The sequence below is a fragment of the Saccopteryx leptura genome, chromosome 1, assembly GCF_036850995.1.
Source record: "Saccopteryx leptura isolate mSacLep1 chromosome 1, mSacLep1_pri_phased_curated, whole genome shotgun sequence".
In the NCBI taxonomy this organism is placed as follows: Eukaryota; Metazoa; Chordata; class Mammalia; order Chiroptera; family Emballonuridae; genus Saccopteryx; species Saccopteryx leptura.
Genome location: NC_089503.1, coordinates 104,080,708 through 104,104,956, shown reverse-complemented (window position 1 = coordinate 104,104,956; position 24,249 = coordinate 104,080,708). Strand labels below are relative to the sequence as shown.

The following is a 24,249-nucleotide window of genomic DNA, read 5'->3' as shown; positions in this document are numbered from 1 at the left end:
GCTATATTTAATCACAGCTAGGGAACTTAAATTGTTTTTTAATGAAGCTAAGTAACAAAATTACTTAACTATTCAGGGAAGAAACTGGGCTGCTTTAAAAAAATCATTTTATGCACATAAGCTTTCTTCTTCAGTGCTTCTGTTTTCCCATATTTCAGGCTATCTCTCAAAATATCAGGTTTATAAAAGTTAAGTCTTCAGTTGTTAAGAGCAGAGCAGCTAAGCGAAACATCAGTGCCGGTGAGAGACAGAGTGGGGGGGGGGGGTGGGTGGCGATTTCTAGAATGGCGAAGGGATGGCATTCACAGGGAGCTGTTTCCCCAGACATTCCCAAAAGGTGCTAGATTTTGGCTAAGTCTGAGGCATCCAACGCAGTCTGGAGTTTGATATTTGCTTGCTTTTTAACCATTTGAATTTCTGAGAAAGCCCAAGAGTCCAGCCCTACCCCATCGCCATACCCATTCTGATGGGTGGACTTTCCTTCTGTGGAGGAGAATGTCATGTGAATGCACTGCTGTTTCAGGGGAACCCAGTGCGCCCAAGCTCGAGGGGCAGATGGGAGAGGACGGCAACTCCATCAAGGTGAACTTGATCAAGCAGGACGATGGCGGCTCCCCCATCAGACAGTACCTGGTCAAGTACCGGCCGGTGAGTGCCTCCTTCCTCCCCCAGGGGCCACCCCTGCCCCTGCACCCCTGCCCCAGCACCCCTGCCCCTGCACCCTGAGTGCCTCCTTCCTCCCCAGCGGCCACCCCTGCCCCTGCACCCTGAGTGCCTCCTTCCTCCCCAGCGGCCAGCCCTGCCCCTGCACCCTGAGTGCCTCCTTCCTCCCCAGCGGCCACCCCTGCCCTTGCACCCTGAGTGCCTCCTTCCTCCCCCAGCGGCCGCCCCTGCCCCTGCACCCTGAGTGCCTCCTTCCTCCCCCAGCAGCCACCCCTGCCCCTGCACCCTGAGTGCCTCCCTCCTCCCCAGCGGCCACCCCTGCCCCTGCACCCTGAGTGCCTCCTTCCTCCCCCAGCAGCCACCCCTGCCCCTGCACCCTGAGTGCCTCCTTCCTCCCCAGCGGCCACCCCTGCCCTTGCACCCTGAGTGCCTCCTTCCTCCCCAGCGGCCACCCCTGCCCTTGCACCCGTGAGTGCCTCCTTCCTCCCCCAGCGGCCAGCCCTGCCCCTGCACCCTGAGTGCCTCCTTCCTCCCCCAGCGGCCACCCTGCCCCTGCACCCTGAGTGCCTCCTTCCTCCCCAGCGGCCGCCCCTGCCCCTGCACCCTGAGTGCCTCCTTCCTCCCCCAGCGGCCACCCCTGCCCCTGCACCCTGAGTGCCTCCTTCCTCCCCAGCGGCCGCCCCTGCCCCTGCACCCTGAGTGCCTCCTTCCTCCCCCAGCGGCCAGCCCTGCCCCTGCACCCTGAGTGCCTCCTTCCTCCCCCAGCGGCCAGCCCTGCCCCTGCACCCTGAGTGCCTCCTTCCTCCCCAGCGGCCGCCCCTGCCCCTGCACCCTGAGTGCCTCCTTCCTCCCCCAGCGGCCAGCCCTGCCCCTGCACCCTGAGTGCCTCCTTCCTCCCCAGCGGCCACCCTGCCCCTGCACCCTGAGTGCCTCCCTCCTCCCCCAGCGGCCAGCCCTGCCCCTGCACCCTGAGTGCCTCCTTCCTCCCCCAGCAGCCACCCCTGCCCCTGCACCCTGAGTGCCTCCTTCCTCCCCCAGCGGCCACCGCTGCCCCTGCACCCTGAGTGCCTCCTTCCTCCCCAGCGGCCAGCCCTGCCCCTGCACCCTGAGTGCCTCCTTCCTCCCCCAGCGGCCACCCCTGCCCTGCACCCTGAGTGCCTCCCTCCTCCCCAGCGGCCACCCCTGCCCTGCACCCTGAGTGCCTCCTTCCTCCCCAGCGGCCAGCCCTGCCCCTGCACCCGGGACACATCTTGTTGGAGCAGCAGCATGCCAAGCTCAGGCCGGGTGCGGGGGGAGGCAGACAGCATCACTCTGTGTCTTGGGCCCCAGTTGGGGTTTTACATCTCAAAACTGCCAGACACATGGGGACCATTTTAAAGCCTCCAAAATGACTGTGGCGGCAACAGACACACAACAACTGATTTTTCTTTCTCCTTGAGCTTTTGTGAAAAGTCATTTTGCCATTACCCAGTACTTTTTGCAAATAACATGACGATATCTAATAATCGCTACCCTTCAGGCAAGCTCCTGTGATTACATACATTTTTCTCTCCACAAGGACTCTGGGAAGTACCGTATTTTTCGCTCCATAAGACGCACCTGACCATAAGACACACCTAGGGTTTTAAGGAGGAAAATAAAAAAGAAAATATTCTGAACCAAATGGTGTGTTAAAATATTTAGTAAAATATTGTATTTTTCGCTCCATAAGATGCACGGGCATTTTCCCCTCCACTGTGGGGGTGGGGGTGGGGGTGCGTCGTATGAAGCGAAAAATACAGCAGGTCTTATGATCATCGCCACCTTACAGAGGAAGTGAGGGTCTGTGTAGCGAGAAGGTGCCTGACCTCACACTGCTGGGTCAGCCGGGGTTGGACTCCAGGTCTGTCAGATCGAAGAGACTGGGCTAGCTCCTACACCCACTCTTCACCCCGTCCGAGCTGTTCCAATCCCACTAGCAATGAACTTGGCCCTAAGTCTTTCTTCTTGGTTGACTCCCCACCCATCTAAGATTTCTATGATTACACCTTTCATCCCCAAGCCCCAATTAGAAAGCTCTCTCTCCTTTTGGGGGGTTTTAGAATGCCCCTGGGTCATTGCCAAACACAACCAGTTGCTGAGAGCGTTAGAGGAAGTGTGAGCACTGTGGACAGTCTCCTGCGGGAGTTTCTTACTGGCAGGAAATAGGGAACCATGGAGCAATGGTCTTTCTTCAAATAGCCCCCAAGAAAGGCTCTTCCCGGAAAGTTGACTTGCTCCCTCTCTGCCCTTTGATCAGCCCTGTGGAAGTGCAGTGAGCCCAGGACTGGCTGGGCTCACAGAGTCAGTGCAGCTAGAGCTCTGCAGGTCACACTTCTCAGCAGGAGTTCACTAGGCCTTTCTCAGGGAAGTGCAGAGCCAGGGGTGGGGTAACCTTGGAGGATGGGCCTCCACTGGCTTCTCAGACGTAACACTGTAAGAGAGGCTTCCTCCCTGTGGTGGAGAAGCAAGGACCGGGCAGACAGCCCCACAACAGCCCACCGGATGTGCACAGTTGGTAGACGGATGCCTCTGGCTCTTATACCGACGTGGTCCAGACACACATGGGACCCAGGTCCAGCTTTACCACTTACCAGCATGTGACCTGAATGCATCATCCAATCTTCCAAAACCTCTATTTCTCCTTTTGTAAAATGGGAACAAAATGCCTTATTGGGTTATTTATAAAGACTAGTTATATAACACATGCAAAGAACCTGAAATGTGACCGATACTTGGAAACCTCTAGACGTGGTAAATATAGTAACTACTGCCAAGATACCAGCAAAGGCTGGAAACCCCTCCCCTGAAAGGCCCCTCGGAGGTCAGTTTCCCAGAAGGATCACTGTGGCTGAGCTAGAAAGGCAACTGAGGTAGAATGCTGAGACGCGTTAGATTTTAGCAACCGTGACTGTCCTCTCTCTCTCACTTCAAAAACTTAATGTTTCCTAAAAATTATTATCACTGTACCTAAACAGGTGTTATATGAGATAATGATTGCTTTATGAAATACTTGCTTTAGATTCTAGTTGTCTCTTTTGTAATGATGTTTGCCAAGGAAAGCTTTTCAGAGAAATAAGGGAAGAGACGTCTGAATTTCTTTGCTCTTAATTAAAAAGGGGGCATAGGCACAAGCTAACTTAGAGCCCAGCCCGCTTCCTAGCTAAATGCTGACGAACCCAGAATCCCCTCTGGCCTTCACCCTAACAGTCCTGGCCGTGACGTGGCCACCTCATGTTCCTAAAGGCAGGTCTTCAGCTGAAACAAATATTTTTCCTGGAAAAAATAGCTTTGCTATATAAAGCAACTCTCCCTCCAGCCTCAGATGGATGACCCCACCTTTCAACTGACACTGACACCACGTTCTGCTATTCTGAGGGGCAGCCGTCCTTTTAGTGACATTTGTCAAACCTTCGTGTATGCCCAGCCTGTACCCCTCTGAAGACTGGGAAGGAGCGGTCTGAGTGAGCAACTGTGAAACAATCTGAAGACTTCTCAGTTCTGCCAGCCTCATTCCAGGAACGGGGGCACCTACCAATTTGCTTAATAAGCTCCCACTCAGAATAAACTCATTGGGGAATGTGTGAGAGAAAACTAGAAAGAGTATTTGATGAGAAAGGGCGGATCCTATAATAAGCCCAGATGCAAGTTTTGCCCTATGCTGTGCTCTGCTGTTTTGAGTGTGCCTTCCCTGTGGGCCCTCTGAGTCCCCTGACATGGGACCTCACTGCAGAGTGTACACCTGGGACACCGCCGCTGCCGTTGGAGAGACCCAGTTATACTGCATGGATTAGGAAAATCCAATTCAGTCAACAGATGTGTGTGGAGCTCCCTGCTATAAAAAGGACAGAACACTGCTTTGGTCTCAGATGCACTGGGCCCCACCTAACACTGCCTTCCACTTCCCTGTCATCAGATTTAGTGAGGGCCTGGCAAAAATCCTTGCAAGGCTTGCTGGCAGGATACAACGAGAAAATGTGAGGAAAGTGTTTAGTACAGTGCCTGGCACATAATAGGTGCTCACTAAATGGTAGTAATATGACAGTGTTTCTGTGTCAGAGATGTGAGTCATACCCCTGAGTGTGAGCAGCATTCCGAAATCAGAAAGGAAACGTTTGCTTTATTACTTTCCTAGGACATAAGTAGCATATGTTTGCAGCTTTCCAGAGTGTCCTGTGGGGGTTGGGTGGGTCTGGTGCCTGAGGTCTTGTACGCCCTGGAAGCCACGGCACTTGAGGGTTGGCCTCATGTCACAATGGCAGATGCCACTGTTTGTATTTGCAAGCAGGTAAGGTAGACCTCCTGACTGGTGTGATCCTTAGGGGTTTCAGGCTGGTAAAGAACAAATACCATGGTTTTTATTTTTATTATTTTGCAATGATAGCTACTGACTCCTTTGAGTTCCGCCTATTAGCATAGTCTGACCAGTGTTGTCATCTAAAGCGCCTCAGTCTCTGACGTCCTTCCTGCTGGTTTCTCCCAGAAGCTGTCCTCCGACTGGAAACCGGAGATCAAGCTCCCGTCTGGCAGTGACCACGTCATGCTCAAGTCCCTGGACTGGAACGCGGAGTACGAGGTCTATGTCGTGGCTGAGAACCAGCAGGGGAAGTCCAAGGCAGCTCACTTTGTGTTCCGGACCTTGGCCCAGCCCACGGCCATCCCAGGTATGAGTGCCTCTGCTTTCTGAGAGTTCCCGCTTGGAATTAATGCACACATGCCGCACCTCCTAATGTGCCTGAACAACCCCTGACAACTCGCTTGCTTACAGCCATCCTCATGACCGGTTGCCCACGCAAAGCTTAGTTTTGCTTGGTATCTATCTGTGCAGTGGGTTGAGATGTACTGGACTCACAGGAAAGCTTGGCCAAGCATCCCAGGCAAAGGTCCTAGGTCATTTGGCCTCGAAGGACTGATGCTAAGGCAGTCCTTGGAACCCCTCAGATGGGAGAGGCTCCAGCTCCAGCCAAGCCTTGGAAGCTGGTTGAGTAAGGTTCCTTTCTGAAACCTTATCTGCTGTCTCCCATTTCGCACAAGGACGGTGTAACTGTTTCTCAGTGCTTTCTACCTGATGCTTGCTTACCTGCACAACCATGGTCCAACTCCCTTCTCTTTGGGGACCCCAAGAGAAGGAAGACATGGTACCTAGTTAGTTAAAAATCCTATGGGCCAAGGGCCTCTCCATTGAGACAAAGATTCAATTGAACCACATGAAACAGAACAAGTGAAGAAAGTAGGTGCTGGACAATCCTATCCATGAAAGACCATCTGGTCCACTCGCGATCCCGATGGGAGACATTCTCCTGGGAGACGCACATCCGTCCTTGAGACGCAGGACCAGTTTGTGTGTGGGAGTAAGGTGAGAGTTCTGCTTTTCAGCCAGGCTGCCCGGCCACAGATGGCCAGTCTCCTCCTTGACCAAGTCCCTCAGAGCAGACAGAGGCCTTCAGTATCACTCCCTACTGTTCCAGACCAGCCAGATACAGTCCACGGACAGGAGAGGTGGGCATAGAGTATACAGTGCAGCCTTTCGGAAGGGCCGCATCAACTTTCTGCCACATTCAGGCATGGCAGGAAGGTGCTCTGACCTCCTCGTCATCTAGGTCAGGCCCCCACCCTGTCTGTCATCGGCAGTGTTTTCTGGGGATTCAGCCCAGCTCTCACAGTTGTTCCCCAGTGGAACAGAGGCCAGGAGAGATGCGGGCTGCCTACAATAGGTCTGTATTGTGAACGTGGGTTATTTAAGCAGCAGCAAAATGAGATCAGTGTGTGGTTCCCAGTGGTTGGCTATGTGAAAATGTGTGTGTCTGATGGATGCGTGGGGGCCTCCAGTCATTGGCAGATGGGTCTCAAACGGTAGATTAGAAGCGTCAATTGGTCCTGCCCTCAGCATTGTCAGGGAGACTGCTGAGCGCAGGCTGGGGTAAGCATATCTCTGCAGATGCTGGTCAAATGGCCATGTTGAAGACGAGGCACCAGGTATGGGAGTAAGAAATGCTGTCACTACCGTGTAATAGAATGCCCAATAGAGGTGGCCCCACCCACCTCCGCCCCTTCTTTCTTCATCTTCTTTGGTCAGTTTCTTTTGCTGAAGTCAACAGACTGGTGTGAGTGTCCGGATCTGCCCAGCCTTAATGGGACATGGAGGCGCTGGGGGAGTGAGAGGTTCAGTGAACGCTTTGCAGTGAGAGGTTGCTGATGGTGCTTGTGAGGTCCCATGAACATGAGGCCTAGGTCCACAGTGTTCCCATGCTGGGCACTGCCAGCAGCATTAGCTCCTGGGACCAGAGAAGCTGGGGGCCATGTGTGTCCGACACAGAGATTCCAGGAAGGCCTTGTCCTCAGAGCACTGCCCACTAGGGGTGGCAGAGTCCTTCTTGTTCAGCGCCCCAGAGTCCCATGAACCCAGAGGGGGTTGGAAGGGCTGCTGACCGCACCCTGGGATCCTCCCGCACAGGTCTTAGAGCAGGTGGCTCTGCACTGGGGTGGACTTACCCAGCTGTTGCGTTTGAACCTAAGAACAAAACCTCTGGGTTTTATAAGACATGCCTCCAAGGAGGAATTCTGTGTTCAGCGGGGTGGTAGACGGTGAGAGGCGCAGAACTAGACTCTCCTTCAGTAGCACTGTGGGTAAAAGGGTTGTGCAACAGGAAGAAGAGTTCAATTTATGGTTGAAAAGGCAGTCCCTGTCCTTACGCACAGTCTGCTACGATGCCGCAGTGAACACATGCATCTCCACCACTACGCTAACCAGCGCTAGTGACGCGAAGGCTGTGGGGAGGCTCGTGGACTGCTTGCTGTCTAAGAGACCTCCCCTTAGTCAAAGGTAACACTGTCCTAATCAAACTCTTATATTTGACTATGGAGGCTTCTATTCTCTCCCTTTAATTTCATTTGCTCGCTGACCCCTAACCCCTCCCCGCTGTGCTGCTTCTGGCCTTGCTGAGCTTCGGAATTGGCCTTGACCATGATAATACCGCACTGAACTCTCCTTAACCCCTGTCAGTTTAATTTACTAAATTGAATTAACCTTTGATTCTTGCATTTTCTATATATGACCTAATTTTTTTTCTTTTTATCTATTTCTTTTTCTGTGTCTCTGCCTTCTCTTTCCTCCTCCCCCCTCCCCCTTCCTGTGTCTGTCGTCACACATGTCAATCATCTTGGACGTCACTGGGATATCCCCACCGCCACCTTTTTAAACAACCACATTCTCTCTGGGGTCCCATTGCTTGATGCCGGCAGCAACCTTGGGAGGCTCCTCTGCGTCCTACACTTTTGTCTCATTGCTTTTCTCTGCAGTGACTCTTCTTTTGCTCTGTTAGGAACTTAAGAAGACACACACAAAAAAGATATTAAATTTGCTTAAAAGCCCAGTTCCTATGAGAATGATCAGTGCCCCTTTGGAAGAACGGCCACACTTCCACACACCTGATGGGGGAAGAGGAAGCTTTGGTAATTGAAGAGAGCTGGACCTCCAGATGTTTGACCACTTACATATACTTGTTTTGTCACTTTATCAGGAGCCCCCACCCCCTTTTAGTGGCCATAAATATAAAATATTTGGGAGCTCTTTAAGAAGCACTATTGCAGGTTCAAAGAGACATTTCTGCACATTTTTTTTTGTTCTTACCTGAAAATGATATAACAGAGAAAGATTTCTGAGTACCCCTAAAGCTCATATCAGCTTGTTAAACCCTCACGTGCCCCCCATTCTAACCCCGTGCTCCCCTTCTGCCCCTCAGTACATGGCTGGCTTGGCTTGTACTTCAGTGCCCATGGTAAGGGAGCCAGACCACTGTGATTCATCTGAGTGTTTTGATGACGGGATGGTAAATTAAGTCATCTAGTTGCCTGTGCAGCAGAAGAAATTGGATTTGTTGAGTATCTACTGGGGCTTATCAAACATTCTGGGAGGCGCTTTGATCCTGGTATTATAACCAGCACCCTCTGCTGTCTCTGTGAACAGGGCTAACCTTTATTGTGCCCAACACCTATCTGCTTTATGAGGTACGTGTCTCCCAGGTGGGGTGACACCTGCTGCACAGCTGCAGGTCAGCACAGAGCCTCGTGTCTTGGTGACCCTGGCTCAGCAGTGACCCACACTGTTGTGTCAGTCAACACGACAGCCCCCCAGGGTGGAAGCATCCACTATGAGCTAGGCATGATCCATGCACCTTCCCAACACGTGCTCACAGGGCGGGAGGGAGGGGATGGGCACTCCCAGGCTGCCCAGCCTGGACTGTTGATAACTGGGACTTGGTCAGCCTCTCACACTTTCCATACGCACCAAACCCCCTACTGCTCAGTGGCTTTAGTGACATTTTAAAAACTGGTGAAAGCCAGCTGCAACTCTCTGCTGCTGGGGAGAACGCCCCTTCACCTCGCCCCTGTGCCCAGAAGAGGAGGTAGGGATTGTTTGCTAAAGTACTGTTCAGAGACTCGGGGTGAGTCCTGCTTAGAAGCATCAGGGTGTAGCATCAGGGACGGAACTTCTACGGAATAGAAACTCCTCCTCCATGGTGGTCACACATCATTCTACATATCTCATTTCTGAGCATCTCCACAGAAGTCTCATTTTTGTTCCTTTTTTTGTTGTTGTTCTCTTTTATTTTTAGTTCTGTTGTTATGTTTTAATGTTCAAAGACTAGCCTCTCCCTTTGGGAACCGGAGTGATCTCATAGGTTCTGAGGCAGAGCTGCCGTGTCCCTGGTGCTCACAGTTCAGAGGCTCAGGGGCAGGCTCCAGAGGCCGGACGCTACCCAACAGCTCAGGCGCGTGGTGCCTCTTGCCCACCCAGCTGCCTCCAGCCCCATTTGGTCCCCTCCTTCGGGGCTTCTGGCCTCCCTACACCAGGGTGGCAGAAGCAGCATGGTCCTTAGGCATAAGGCAAACAAAGCATTGAGGTTTCCCATAGGTTGACTCGCAGGTCAGTTAGCAGGCGCTATACGGGTAAGGGAGGGAGAGAGCGTCCTCACACAGGCGTCCTTGTCCTGGCTCCCAGCATGCCCTGATACCGTCTTGGGCAGAAGTCACCCAGGAGCACCCACCTCAGGGGTTTGCCCCACCCTGGTCCCAGTCCCACCCACAGGTGAAGGACAGTGTCAGTGTTTCTGAAGGGACTCTTTGGAGAGCTAGCCCCATGCAAGGAGATGCCTGACACAGTCCTGTCCCCTCCATGCATCCTGGGCCAGGCAGGCCTCAGCTGAGCAGCTTTGGGTCATCGGCAGTGGCCTTATTCAGACAGGCCCACGGTTTGTAATTAGAAGCCCTGTGGGAGACAGCGTGCAGACACACCCACTCCCAAGGATCACTGAGTTCTCAGCTGGTCCCGGCTGTGGCCCCAGCCCCCCCAGGAGCCCCTGATAGTGACCCTGAGAGAGGCCCGCAGGAGTGACACTCTCTGCCAGCCCGACCCTGCTGCCGCTCCGTCCCTGTGCTGCCCACCTCCACACAGCACAGCCTGTCCCTGCTTGTTTGGGGACGAGTCACACGGCAGGTTTGGATCATGTTTTCTACTAACAAGAATGCTAACGTTGTTGTGTAGATAATCAGCGAGGCCTTTATGAAGTTTACACCTTTGCATTATTAAAGAAAATAACAGCTCACGTGAACTCTCCAGCGTGTTTTGATTTTATTTCATAGTTGTTTGTCCTACCAAGTGTCCACAAGCCCTTCCCTTCCCCCTCTTGTGTACATGGGTAACTTTGATCGCCCCAGAGGCTACTTACATTGTACCCCAAACCATAAGTCTCCTGAGTGGGGTTCTGGCAGAGGGAACGCTTTCCTGTCCGTAGCGAGGAGCTGCACGTGTTTCTCGGCTACCCGCAGCGCTGTCGTGGATGTCCAGCGGGCAGGGGAGCGGAAAGCGCCTCTGCAGAACCAGAGGCAGCCACTGTAGGGTCCAGGGCACACTGTCAGCCACTAGGTACGCACCTTTGTAGTGAGGGGCTCCCCATTTCACAGCCCCTTTAGTTATTATTTTTTTTTATTTTTTTATTCAGTGAGAGGAGGGGAGGCAGAGACAGACTTCCGCATGTGCCTCAGCTAGGATCCACCCAGTAAGCCCGCTAGGGGCGATCTCTGACCATCTGTGGCATTGCTCCATTGCTCAGCAAACATGCTCTTCTTATCGCCAGAGATGGAAGCCATGGAGCCATCCTCAGTGCCCAAAGCCAACTCACTCCAATTGAACCATGGCTGCAGGGGTGGGGGAGAGAGGGAGAAGCAAGAGAGAAAGAGAGAGAAAGAGAGAGAGAAGCAAGAGGGAGAGGGGTGGAAAAGCAAATGGGTGCTTCTCCTCTGTGCCCTGACTGGGAATCGAACCCAGGACATCCACACGCCAGGCCAATGCTCTACCACTAAGCCAACTAGCCAGGGCCTCACAGCCCCTTTAAAACTCCATGGCAGAGGCTGCACAGAGTGGCCTTGTGATGGAATGAGAGAGAGAACCCCCTTTGACAAACCCCACTTTGCTGATAATCACATTTAGTCGGACACTTCCAAAAAGCCCCCCCCCCCCAACTATCCTCCTGGTGAGCAGGTTCCCATCAGGAGCAAGCAGATGGGTCAGGGGTCTGTGAGTGAACCTGACCCCCCAGCCTAATGGTTCTGAGGGTCATGGGCTGGGGAGACACTTCTGCTTCCCAGGCCTCTGTAAACATGGAAGACCCACTTCTCATGATAAGGCACTTCAGAAAGTAGGCATAGGTAGGTCTCAGTCTGAGACAAGGCAGTTTGAAGGGCACTGTTGGCCTCTCCCGTGCCACATGCCACAGAAGATGGACAGCCTTGGCTCTGTGCCCTCACTGCTCAGGTCAGCTCTGACCCCAAAGGTTACGGAGGAACTGCTTTTAAGAAGCACTTTTTGCATGCAGGTGTGCAGGTGAGTTGGTCAGGGGAGGCTGGGAGGAAGAGCATGCGGAGTCCGACCCCAGAAGGATTTTTCTTTTTCCTTTTGTAATAGGCGATGACTTTTATCCTTCTCGCTTTTCTTGCTCTGAGCAATTCTGTAACATCCACTGAGAGGTCATGAATGTGGGTCTGACTTGAATGTCCTTTCCTTTGTATCCTGGTGTTCCTCTATTTATGTTTCTTTTTATGGAGGTCACACCCACTCTTTCTCCACCTGGGAGAGCACCTAACTTCCTGTAGGAGCCTCAGCTCTGAGTGCTCAAATGGACACTACTTTCTCCTTTGTGGATAGTCTTTGCTTTCTCTTCATCCATTCAGAATAACAGTTAGGTCAAGGCCACCAGGTGGGACTCCACAGCTCACCCTTGGGTGATAAGTCATAGAAACAGCTGCTACTCACTGTGAGGCAGGGACAGTACAGATAGAAGCTCTGGTCCTCCAACTCCAGGACATGTGAGGATCGCCTGGGTGCCGGATCCAATCCTGATTCAAGAGCCTCGCCCCTAGAGGTTCTGATTGGATGAAATTGGGGAGACTTAGAATCAAAATGCTTAACAAAGCACCCCAGTAATTCTGCTGTAGGTGGAAGAACATTACATGGGGGTATTCATTTTTCATATGAAAATAAAATTGCAAGCATCAGTGAATAAAGATAGGAACCTACCAAGTGTTTTAGTCCTCCAGGCAAAAGTCTTTCTCGGTCTACACACGGGAGGAGGTTGGCACGGGGAGTCTGCGCCATGCACTGGGTGCTATAGGATGGCAGTGTGCGGTGACAGGGCCCCGTGGTTGAAGAGGACTTGAACACATCCTCCACCGAGGCCTGCCCAGTGCAAGAACCTCGTCCAGAGCGTTGCGCTGTTGCTCCCGAGCGGCATGCAGCCCCCACCTGAGTGCCTCCAGCAGCAGGGAGCCCACCTGCCTGGGCAGGTCACACACCACGTTTGAGTGCCTCTGTCTGCTGGTTCTTTCTCATGTGGAGCTGAAATCTGCCTCCTGCCCTCAGTTTCCATCCACTCTTCCTTCTCACACAGCACACGTGTGACTGTTAGGAGACAGCATTCTCCTCCCCAGGCTAGACACTGCTGACACCCAGAGACAGGGTAGCCAGAGCTGGGTCCTCAGAGCCCAGAGCCCCTGACCAGCCTCAGGGCCTTCCTGGGTCACAGGCGGAGCTCTTTGTGCAGGTTTGGAAGGAAACAGCCCTGCAGGGGAAAGGCCAGGAATCAGAACACCTTTCATGCACCCATGTTCCTTGAACATTTTCTATGAAGTGTTGTCCTAAATGCTGGCAAGATGTACGACAGACAGGGTACCTGTTCGGATGTTCTGGACAGCACATGTAAATGGACAGAAAATGGCAAATAGTTGTAAGAAATTAAAACAGGTAATGTGCAGAGTTGAGATAGAAGTGTCTGAATAGATAAGAGACGGGGTGAGTGATGTTTGAGCTGAGGTTTGCAGGACCACATAGAGCGCCCCCCCCACCCCCCATCAGGTGATAGGGGTGGAGTGTTTCAGGTTAGGGACCAGCAGGTCCTGAGCGGGAACAGCTGGATATGTTCAGCAGGTGAAACACAGGCTCAGTCAGTTGGAGCACAGAGATGGGGGCAGGGTCAGTGCCATGAATTAGAGCGGTTGGAGGACAGGGAGGGTCCACAGCCTGTACAGAGCCTTGGGGCCAGAAAGAAGAATTTGAATTTTACATCAAACAAGGGGAGACCGCCCCCTACTGTTGACTTGATGCCACAGTCAGTCTCTCACCCTCCTGGCCCTCCTGCCCTCCTGCAGGCACTGGCCTCCAGCTGGAGCTGAGGGGCCCAGAGAGCAGCTGCAGGACTTCGCTGGCTCACACACGAAGCGGCTTTCCTGTAGTTCATTTCTCTCCTTGAGAGATATGGTTCGCTCCCTAAAACCATATTTATGTATAAATCTCAGACTCAGGCATCCCCAAACTACGGCCCACGGGCCGCATGAGGCCCCCTGAGGCCATTTATCCGGCCCCCTGCTGCACTTCTGGAAGGGGCACCTCTTTCATTGGTGGTCAGTGAGAGGAGCACTGTATGTGGTGGCCCTCCAACAGTCTGAGGGACAGTGAACTGGCCCTCTGTGTAAAAAGTTTGGGGACCCCTGCCTCAGAGTATAGAATTAGTGCCATAGAATCCAAAAATGTATGTGTTCCCCCACCCGTCCCCACCGCACACCTACGAAAGCACTTTGGGCTCCCTCTTCAGGAAGTGGGCGCTTACCTGCTCCCCACCAGGCACTGTGTCAGAGACTGCCATGGCCACCAGCTAATATTGGGACAGAGAGAAGGCCCAAGGTTGACACTTCCTTCTTAGTCAAGGGCTACAGACCTGGAAGGGTAGTGTTTCTTTGCTTATTTGGGTGGAGTGTGTGAGGTCCTGGGGAAACAGTGGCTGGTGTAGGTCTGCTTTCGTGAGCTGCTGGAGAAAGACTTGCTCTTTCAGTTTCTTGCCCCTGAAACCCAGAGACAGGGTAGCCAGAGCTGGGTCCTCAGAGCCCAGAGCCCCTGACCAGCCTCAGAGCCTTCCTGGGTCACAGGCTGAGCTCTTCGCTGCAGGTTTTGAAGGAAACAACCAGACAGCCCTGCAGGGGAAAGGCCAGGAATCAGAAAAAGGTCCCAAAGAGGCCAAACATATTTGACAGGGGTCTCCTTCCGCTGAGTCTCTGCTGTCCCCTGGGTGGATTGAGTGTTTATCTCTGCCACGCTAGGCTGGTAGCCTATACCATGACCTGAAATTTGAAATAAGGAACTGTGGAGTGGGGCTGCTGGCTGCACGTCCTCAGCAGGCACCCTAGTGCAGACAGAGGGGTCCCTGGCCCGGGAACACTCGGCATGACAAAAAAAAGGAACACGTGGCTCATCTCTGACACCTGTCGCCTTAAGTAACACATTCCGTTATCTGTATGGCGCATGCTGGCAGGCCACTGAGCATAGCGAGACCCACGTGTGGCCCCAGCTCCTGCCTCCAATCAGCAGACCTGGGTGATCCCAGTGGGTCCTGAGGACACCAGAAGCTGCAAACAAGGTCCTGTGGGGGAGGGGGGGTGAGCTGCCAGGTCTAGAACTCTCTTCTTCCGGAAAAAAAGCAAAGTAGGAGTACCCCCATTTCGGTGTGAGGCTGTGGTTTCCCCGTGGGCTTCGAAGAAGAGCTCTGCGTGGGTTCTTCTTTCCACGGTATGTCTGTCTCCCAGATACTGGTGGGAATCACCTCATGGTCAGCAAATGACATCAAGCAACGACACTTCAAGCAAACGGCATCAGTCACTGGGGTGAGGGGAGGGGTCCTAGGAAGCTGAACCTGGGGTCCTTCTGTGATACCATCAGTAGCCCAGGGCCCTGGAGAATTTGTAGGTGAACACAAGGGGGTGAGACGCAGAGGTTGAGCCATTCACAGTGAGCCCAGTCAGACGGGGTGGGGGTGGGGGGGGTGCTGTAGCTACTCACACGTGAGAATGAGTGTCCATCTGTAGTGGGCATCGGTCCTGAGTGTGAGCAACCCTCTCCGGGCGGGTGGGCATCACTGGGTGAGTCTGCGGGTTTTCCTGAAGTCTGATCTAAACATCCATCATTGAGCTCCCGGATGGTGAGTATTCCCAGACCGTTCACCCGGCCCAGCAGGCTGGGGAGGCCCCCATGCCTCCAAAGTGCATGGCTGCATCTGTCTTTCCAAGGGCAGTACCCCAGGATAAGCCAAGGGGCCACTGTGGCCCAACGTTGGGGTCCTGAGTTCTATTCCTAAAGAAGGGAGAGGAAGGGGGTAGGGCATTGGGCCCCTTGTTTTGTCTGATATCATCACAAGCCCAAAGGAAGCCCAGGGAACCCACCGCCGCCCCTTCTGGGACCCTGTCCCTGACTGCTCCCAGGACCCACATCCAAGCCTAAACCAGTGAGTACCGCCTACCTGCTCACTCCAAAGTCTCATGGGGAAGCAGCTCAGGGTAGACTTGGGGGAAGCTCTGAGGTTCGGAGCAAAGAGGGAGACCCACTTCCTAGTTCCTACTCTCATTCTGACCTGTGTGCCCTGGTCTGTGAGGTGAGGTTGCCATACCTTCCTCTGGAAGACAGAGCGAGACCGTATTGTTCTAAAAGGTGTCGCTCTGAACACAAGTGCCATGGCTTTGACCCGTAGGTCCTGCCCCTGCCCTGCAGGTCCAGTGGTCTGTGCCTCAGTGTGTTAACCACCAGCCACCCTTCTCTCTCCCTCTCACTCAAGCCAACGGCAGCCCCACGGCGGGCCTGAGCACCGGGGCCATCGTGGGCATCCTCATTGTCATCTTCATCCTGCTCCTGGTGGTTGTCGACATCACCTGCTACTTCCTGAACAAGTGCGGCCTGCTCATGTGCATCGCTGTCAACTTATGCGGAAAGGCTGGGCCCGGAGCCAAGGGCAAGGACATGGAGGAGGGCAAAGCCGCCTTCTCGTGAGTGCAGACCTGCCACTGCTGAGGTCCTGGCCCTGCCCCCCCAGGGGCCCAGCAGCTAGGCTACCTCAGTTCCCCCACTTAGAACCTCTGAGGGGAAATGAGCGTAAGAGGAATGTTTCTCAAAGCTTGGTTTGGGGGGAGTGGTCCCTGTTTGAAAAGCAGACTCTTGGGCTCAAGCATATAGCTGGTATATTAGAATTTCATGGGCCCTGGCCGGTTGGCTCAGTGGTAGAGCATCGGCCTGGAGTGTAGGAGTCCCAGGTTCGATTCCCGGCCAGGGCACACAGGAGAAGCGCCCATCTGCTTCTCCACCCCTCCCCCTCTCCTTCCTCTCTGTCTCTCTCTTCCCCTCCTGCAGCCAAGGCTCCATTGGAGCAAAGTTGGCCCGGGCGCTGGGGATGGCTCCTTGGCCTCTGCCTCAGGCGCTAGAATGGCTCTGGTTGCAACAGAGCGACGCCCCAAATGGGCAGAGCATCGCCCCCTGGTGGGCATGCCGGGTGGATCCCAATCGGGCGCATGCAAGAGTCTGTCTGACTGCCTCCCCGTTTCCAACTTCAGAAAAATACAAAAAAAAAAAAGAATTTCATGGAAGTTTGAAAATCCCTCCCTAGGTCAAAATGAGGGATGTCTCAGAGCTAAGTCTAGGGACAGGGCTGGGATGGAAGGGCCAGTATCTGAGAGACATACTTGACTTCCTGTCATCCATTCACTCCTTCATAAATCACCCAAGAAATGTTTATTGAAAAGCTACTATGGGCAAGGCACTGTCCTCAAGCACTAGGAGACAGCCATGAACAACACAGAAAACATCCCTGCCCTCCTGGAGCTGACACTTCAGAGGCAGTGCCCACCAGAGTCTGGAGAAACAGTGAGCAGGAGCCTCTGTGGACTGTCACTGGGCTGGGCTGGATCCAGGGATGAAAGAACAGGGCACAGAAATGAGTTGTTTAGCACCACCAGGTGCCAGGCACTGCATGTGCACACACCTGCACACATCGGCACAGCGACCTGTACATACTTTTTTTTTCTTCTTTCCAAGTGAAAATAGGGGAGATAGAGAGACAGACTCTCACATGTGCCCCGACCAGGATTCACCTGGCAACCCTGTCCGGGGCCAATGCTCTGCCCATCTCGGGCCATGCTCACAATTGAGCTATTTTTAGCACCTAAAGGGAAGGCTCCTTGTAGCCATCCTTAGCGCCTGGGGCCAGTGTGCTCAAAGCAATCGAGCCATGGCTATGGGAAAGGAAGAAAAAGAGAGAAGGGGGAGGGAAGTAGAAAAGCAGATGGGCACTTGTCCTGTGTGCCCTGACCAGGAATTGAACCTGGGACATCCACATGCCAGGCTGAAGCTCTATCCACTGAGCCAATCAGCCAGGGCTGACTTGCACGTACTTAAATGTGTGTAAGTACACATTTTTTAGCATTTATCTGTGCCAGGCACTGTGCTAAGCACTTCATGTTTATTACCTCGTTCAGTACTCACAACAGCTGGGTGAGGTATACTGACATGTGTCCCGTTTTACAGGTGACAAAATGGAGACAAGGGCAACAAATCAGCTGCTCCAGGTCACACAGAGGGCACAGTGGGGACTCGAGTTCTGGCTCAAGAGGCCTCCCTGCCTACACTGAGCCCGGGCCGGTGCCTGAGCTGTAGCTAGCTGCCCCAGTAGTCCTCCCCTCCCCCCGCTCCCCGGGACTGAAGCAGCCAAACTACCTTTGCAGGAAAGATGAGTCCAAGGAGCCCATCGTGGAAGTGCGGACCGAGGAGGAGCGGACCCCGAACCACGACGGAGGGAAGCACACAGAGCCCAACGAGACCACCCCGTTGACAGAACCTGAGTACGTGGCGGGGGCTGGCGCCTCCACAGCAGAGCCCACACCCTCCTGCCCAGCTGCCCACACCTCCCGTGCTGCTCACTCATCCCTCTCCCTCCGGCACTGCAGGCCAGAGCTCTGGAATCCTTGGCTAAGAAGTGCCGGGCCCCACTCTCTCCCTAGAGAGAAGGCATTCTTGGTTCTATCACAGAGGCTGCGGGTGCCCTTAAAGGGCGTCTGGCTTGAGGGGCAACCCTGGGCCCTGTTCCCAGGTCATACACACACCCTGGAAATGGCTGAAGGGTATGAAACTTCACCGAGGGAGGCTGAGCTTTGAGAAGCTGAGCCACTTCTGTTTAGCGTTTCCAGGAATTCTAGGATTTTCTGCATTCTTCTTAAAGGAGGAGCGTACCTGGGGATCTGGACGAGCTCTCTGGCCCTCCTGTCCTCAGAGGCCTCAGGGGCCTGCAGTGGGAAACAGTGTCAGGCTGTGGTGGCCATGCCTGCCAGGCTCTTGGGGGTGTTGTGGGTTTGCAGGGAATGGAGGTTAGTGGAAGCACAGAACCTGTGGCTGGAGAACCTGTGGCTTGTAGGGGCCGTTTGGAACACTCACTGTCATCTGCCTTTTTCCTGACTTTTCCTGTCACTGCTTGTGGACCCCAGCAGAGCTGCCGGGCCCAAGTCCCTGGGGGCTCAGGCGGCCTGCGGCAGTTCACCCAGACGGAAGCCTTCCCCTCCTTGAGTGGAAATGCAGGCAGGGGCGAGAAAGGCCCTGACAGGGAGGCGGAGGCCCCAGGTGCAGGGAGGTGGAGGGAGTCAGCAGGGAGGAAGGGCCTGTCAGGTCCCTGTAGACTAACTGCCGCGTTCTCTGTCGTCTCCTGTCTCCTCTGCTGCCGGCCTGGCATGTGCTGCCTCTCACGTCCTCCTTTCTCTGTGGGCCTGTGTCCGTACCTGTGCGTGACTGCATGCCCATGCCTTGCCCGCGGCCCCTGTCGGCCTCAGCCCTTCCCCTGCTCTCTCTGTCTCGTCTCTGCTTCATTGTCTACTTTCTTCTACTTCCTGTCCTCCCCACAGGCTGCCTGCTGACACCACAGCCACTGTCGAGGACATGCTGCCTTCTGTCACCACCGTCACCGCTAACTCTGACACTATCACCGAAACCTTTGCCACTGCTCAGAACAGCCCCACCAGTGAGACCACCACCCTGACCTCCAGTATTGCCCCCCCAGCCACGTCCACACCTGACTCAAACTCTGTACCCGCTGGGCAGGTCACCCCTTCCAAGGGGCCTAGTGTTGCCGCCTCCTCCCCACCTTCAGCTTCAGCTCCCAAGGTGGCCCCCCTCGTTGACCTGAGTGACACCCCGACCTCAGCTCCTGCCGCCAGCAATTTGTCTTCTAGTGTCCTGGCTAACCAGGGGGCTGTGCTCAGCCCAAGTGCCCCCGCCAGCGCCGGGGAGGCCTCCAAGGCCCCTCCAGCGAGCAAGCCAGCCCCCGCTCCAGCCCCCACCTCCGCCGGGGCAGCCAGTCCCCTAGCAGCAGCAGCTGCCCCTACCACAGAAGCCCCCCAGGGCAAGCAGGAGGCTCCCAGCACCAAAGGCCCGGACCCCGAGCCTCCCCAGCCCGGCGCCGTGAAGAGCCCGAGCGAGGCAGCCACGGTCCCCACTAGCCCGAAGAGCGAGGCTGCCTCCGCCAGTGCCAACAACCCTGCCCAGGGCGAGGACTTTAAAATGGACGAAGGGAACTTCAAGACCCCAGATATTGACCTTGCAAAGGATGTTTTTGCAGCCCTGGGCTCTCCTGCTCCCGCCGCTGGGGCCAGTGGACAAGCCCCTGAGCTTGCTCGTTCCACTGCAGACAGCTCTGTGTCGCCTGCGCCAGCAAAGACCGAGTACGGCCTCTCTTTGTCCGCTGTCGTCGGGTGGTGTCCCGTAGTGGTGTGCGTTTGTGCTGTGCTGTGTCCTCCTTGTTAGATCTGTGTCCTGAGCCTAATCCAGGGCTCCTCTGAGGCAGCTGCCAACCCAAGGGCTGGGATGAGGCAGAGAGAGTGGGCACGCGGTTGGCCAGCGGGCAGCCTCCGCTCACGAGTCGGGCCTGTTGATCATGTTCTGTCCCTGTCATCCTAGCAGTGGCGTCTGTTGTCCCTGGGGAGCCCTTGCAGTCAGGCCCCTGACGACCGTCATTTGGGAAGCAAGCTAAGGAGACCGAGGTGCCCTTGTTGGCTACCCCCGGGCCCACAGGCATGTCCCCACAGACAGCGCTGGTGTGCGGGAAGCAGAGAGGCGGGGCTGTGTGGGGAGAGGATGCGGTCCCGAAGGGCCCTGCACACTCCCACCCAAATGCCTCCACTTGCCCCTCGACTCGTGCTTCTCCTGCCCTGGAGTGCCGGGGAGCACTCAGAGCTCCCAAGTGCAAATGACCGTTGGGTCTTCAAATTCAAGGGAAGGCCCTTGAGCTTACAAGTTGTTTTTTTTTTAATGTGATGCCAAGGTGCAGTGGCACCACCTGGGGCTTGGTCTGAGCTGCCCTCTTGTGGCCTTAGACAAGACTCGGGCTCTGCAGCTGCCTGGGGTGCACTCAGACCTGGGTTTTTATCTGAGCTCTGAGGCTGATGCCAGGGAAGCTGTGATGCTGGCCAACAGGAGCTACCAGGGGACCCTCCCTGGAAGCCCTGGATCCCGACCAGGGAGGTAGAGGGCTCCGACAGCCCTGCCCGCTCGACCCCACTCAGCGTCCCCGCAGCCTGGCAGCCGCTCTAGCTTCTCGCCCAACCCCCAGGGAAAGCTGTCTGGGAAACAAGAGCATTTTCTCACCCTGCTCAGGCAAGCCCCAGGGATGTCACCAAGAAGTACAGAGCACAGGGTGTTGGGAACAGGCAGGGACAGTGGTTTGCAGAAGGGCCTGCTGGAAACAGCACTGGGGAGCCCCGCCCAGCACACTGCATGTACAGCAAGGTGAGCAGCCACTCCCGCTGCCCACAAGGGTAAGGAAGGGCTGCCTCCACTCCCCTTCCACCACCCCAGGGAAAGACCTAGCCCCTGGCATCAGGGCAGGGCTGCCGTGGGCAAGGTCTCACCCCTCTGGTTTAGTGGCTCTCAATTCTGGCTATATGTTAGAATCACTTGAGTGCCCTTAAAAGGCACCATGCCTTGGCCAGTTCTCGGGCATGGCCTCAGCTCCAGTGGCGTCGGAGCTCCCAGGTGATCCTGATGGGCGGCCCAGGTTGCAGGCCACGGCTCTGACCGGAGCCCTTCCTGAGGGGCTGGCTGAAGGGGGAGTCACTCCAGACCAGGGTCTCAGTGCTGTTTTCCCGATTCTCTGCAGGAAGGGCCCTGTAGAAGCAAAGTCGGAGTGCCAGGAGACAGAAACGAAGCCAGCGCCAGCCGAAGTCAAGACGGTCCCCAACGATGCCACACAGACAAAGGAGAACGAGAGCAAAGCATGATGGGTGATGAGAGAGGAGCAAAAGTCGAAATAAAAAGTGACACAACAGCTTCACCAGAGCATTTCCAATATCACACACAAACACACACACATACACACCAATCCTCTAGTGTCTTTTGCCTTTAAAAAAAGCTAAACAGATGACCATGGGATCTCCTTGTAGGTTCATAGAAAGGGTTCCTTTGTTGTGCACTCACTTGTAAGAAATGAGACAAAAAGGTTAAACCCACAGCCAAACTAGGACACTCAGTTCCCTGAAACCATTTAAAAACGAAACAAACCCCAAATTAAGAATCTAGGAAGCTCAGAAAGAAAAAAAAAATCTAGGTTTAGGAATTCTGCACTTGGTGTTGCCCGATTGGCACAGACCAGTTTCATGAGAGATACTTCCAGGCACGAAGACGAATCGAATGAACAAAGTCCAAGTTTATTTTTATACTTTCAGTCAAGTTTGAACTCTGTAAAACCTCATAATAAGTTATAGCTTCTGTTCACTTTGTATCTGTTCAGTATGCAAAGTGTGTCACCCTTTCTAGCTGAATTCAATTCCCACATAAGCGCTTGTTTTGTAGGAAGAATGCCAAATTGCAGCTTCTAGGGGGTAGATCTCAATTTGCAGTATTCAGACTTCTTTTGCCTCCCCCCCTCTTGTTTTTGTTGCTGTTGTTCTCCCCCCCCCTTTCTGCCAACTTTGCTTTCCAGTGTTTACAAGTTGACAAATGTTTAACTCCAATTGTGTTTCAACGTCCATGTTAAAATAGCTGCCCGTTTTTTTCTTTTTTCTTTGTAGAATTTGCAGGTACTGCCTAGAGGTGGGTGGGACCATTGCAGGCTTGCTTAGCGCAGGACAACTTGGCCCAATAGGATTGTTTACAGTGGTGCTTCCCTCTAGCTGGTTTGAATTTTTTTTTGCCTGCATCCAGCTCAAGTGAAAATCCCTATGGTTCAAAATAGTTTTGCTTTTTCTTTTTCTTTTTTCTTTTTTTGGTTCTTGGTCCCTTTTGTGTTTCCTTGGGGGTTAGACCACTTTCTGATTAGCCTCACCTGCCTGCATCTGTGATAAAGGCTCTGCTTCCCAGGCCTCTTGTCCTTTGTTTCAAAGGATTCCTTAGACTTTGTGGAATGACACAGAGAAGATTGTATAGTTGGGGGCTGGTCTGGGTGAACACACGTTTGTTTGTTATTTTTTTTACTAACCCAAACATCCTCTTTTTGTAGAAAGCCAAATAAAATGTCTACATACAATTTCCTTTCGAGCCCAGAATCTAGAAAGATTGGAGTGGAAGAGCATGCGTGCTTCAGGGAATTAGTGTCTTTTTTTGGAAATCTGCTGAAATAAAAGTAACATCAGCCTTCTGTTCACTTAAGTAGCATTTGTAGAAACAAAGAAAAGAAAAAAATATATATCCAACCTGCTGTCTGGAATCATAACACAACTTTTCCTGGATTGGAAACAAAATAGGGGGAAATATGGAAACTTTAAGGGGGATGGGAGGGGGGAGAAGGGAAAAGCCAGCCCTTTGTATAGAAATTTTGCTTTTTTTTTCCCCTCTCATTCTACTTTAGAACTGCAAGCTTGTGCACTGTGGATGCGTGACTATTTTAGTGTGAAACGTGTTTTTTGTCATAGTATTGAAATAAAACTTCAACATAGTTTGGTTGTGGAAGGTATAGCAGATAGTTCAGACAAAGAAAAATATTCAGGAAACAAAAAAATTACTCTTCAGAGGAATTGAAGCCTTCAAACAAGGAAAATGCGTAATGTGATCGTGGTGATGGAGAAAATGCTGAGTGGCGCCCCAGGACCTCAGCACGTGCTCCCTCCCCAGGTACAAACAGCAGAGGTGATGGGGTGGCAAGACCTCCGAGTCCCTCCTGTGGCCACACTCCTCGTGTTCTGACACTTCTGCCGTCTGATCAGTGGCAACATGCTAGATTATCATTTCAAACTGTGAAAAATAAGTCTTGTCATTTGCTCAGTGTGGGGTTATTTTGCATTTTTCTCATCTCTTGAGGATGGAAATGGAGGATTCCAGCCCACTGCGCTCTGGCCCCTCTGATTCTGGGGCTTGCACAAATCCATGGTTGAAATGCACAGGCCCTGAGGAACAGTGACCTTGAAGACAGTTCTTAGAGCACACAGCAAAATGGGCTCCCAGGGGTCAGATGGGAGGATCCAGCCGGGAGTGGCAGGCTCTCCCGCCACCAGGGTCGTCAGTGGGATCAGCTCTTCATCTTGTGATGTTCATGGCTTTGACCACCCAGGCCAACCCCACGCTATACCTCATGGAAACTGTGTGTTTCATTCCAAGCAGTTGTGGTTAGACACGCTGATTTTTGTTCTGATGATTAGGAAGAGAAAGAGGTATAGTCAACCCTCAGATGACCCGGCCCCCTTCCACCCAGAATCCTGCCTCGGCCATTAGCTGGAACCCAAGACTCCGCCTACCTTGTGGTCAGCCTCTCTCCCATTACACGTAGATTTGTCTCTGCATGCGTGACCTTTCCTTTCCTTAAAAAAAAAAAAAGGCAAAATAAAACAGAGCAATGCTTTCTCTAAAATCAAAGAGGGAGTCACTTTATTTTCAAGATGTTCTATCTTTTATGTTAAGAAATAAAAGTTTATAATTTCTTTTTAAATTTTTTGAAGGGGGTGGGATCAATTCTGCCAGTGTCCAATGTCTCTATGTGTCTATATGTGTATGTGCCATACATATGTATTCACATACATGCCGGCGTGGTCAGGTTCTGCTGGAGGGGCACGCAGGTGCCACGCGCAGGGTCTCTGAGTCCCGAAGGGCCGTTGTGTACATAGTGCAGCTTTTTCAGCGGGGACTCTATTTTCACACTTTTTTATGGAGCCTTCCAAGTCCCAGGTTTTCACTCTAGGCTGTCTGTCCGGATGGTGGTTTTCAGACCTCCATTAACATCCCTGCCCAGCATT

At 53.5% G+C, this 24,249-nt stretch overlaps 1 protein-coding gene across 10 annotated transcripts in view; it reads left to right on the top strand.

The window, feature by feature from the left end:
• Positions 1-23,889, top strand: part of NCAM1 (neural cell adhesion molecule 1) — a 333,139-nt gene extending 309,250 nt beyond the window's left edge. For 2 of the 10 annotated variants that reach the window (XM_066372980.1, XM_066372962.1), the window contains 6 exons: positions 524-648; positions 5,168-5,345; positions 15,834-16,041; positions 17,770-17,886; positions 18,937-19,752; positions 21,186-23,889. In XM_066372980.1, coding sequence (XP_066229077.1) covers positions 524-648; positions 5,168-5,345; positions 15,834-16,041; positions 17,770-17,886; positions 18,937-19,752; positions 21,186-21,306 — 1,565 coding nt within the window. In that variant the 3' untranslated portion in view covers positions 21,307-23,889. Of the gene's footprint in view, positions 1-523; positions 649-5,164; positions 5,346-7,923; positions 10,293-15,833; positions 16,042-17,769; positions 17,887-18,936; positions 19,753-21,185 lie in introns of those variants that run through there. The other 8 variants (XM_066372953.1, XM_066372971.1, XM_066372998.1 and 5 more) reach the window with 4 other exon arrangements.
• Positions 23,890-24,249: the final 360 nt, after the last annotated feature.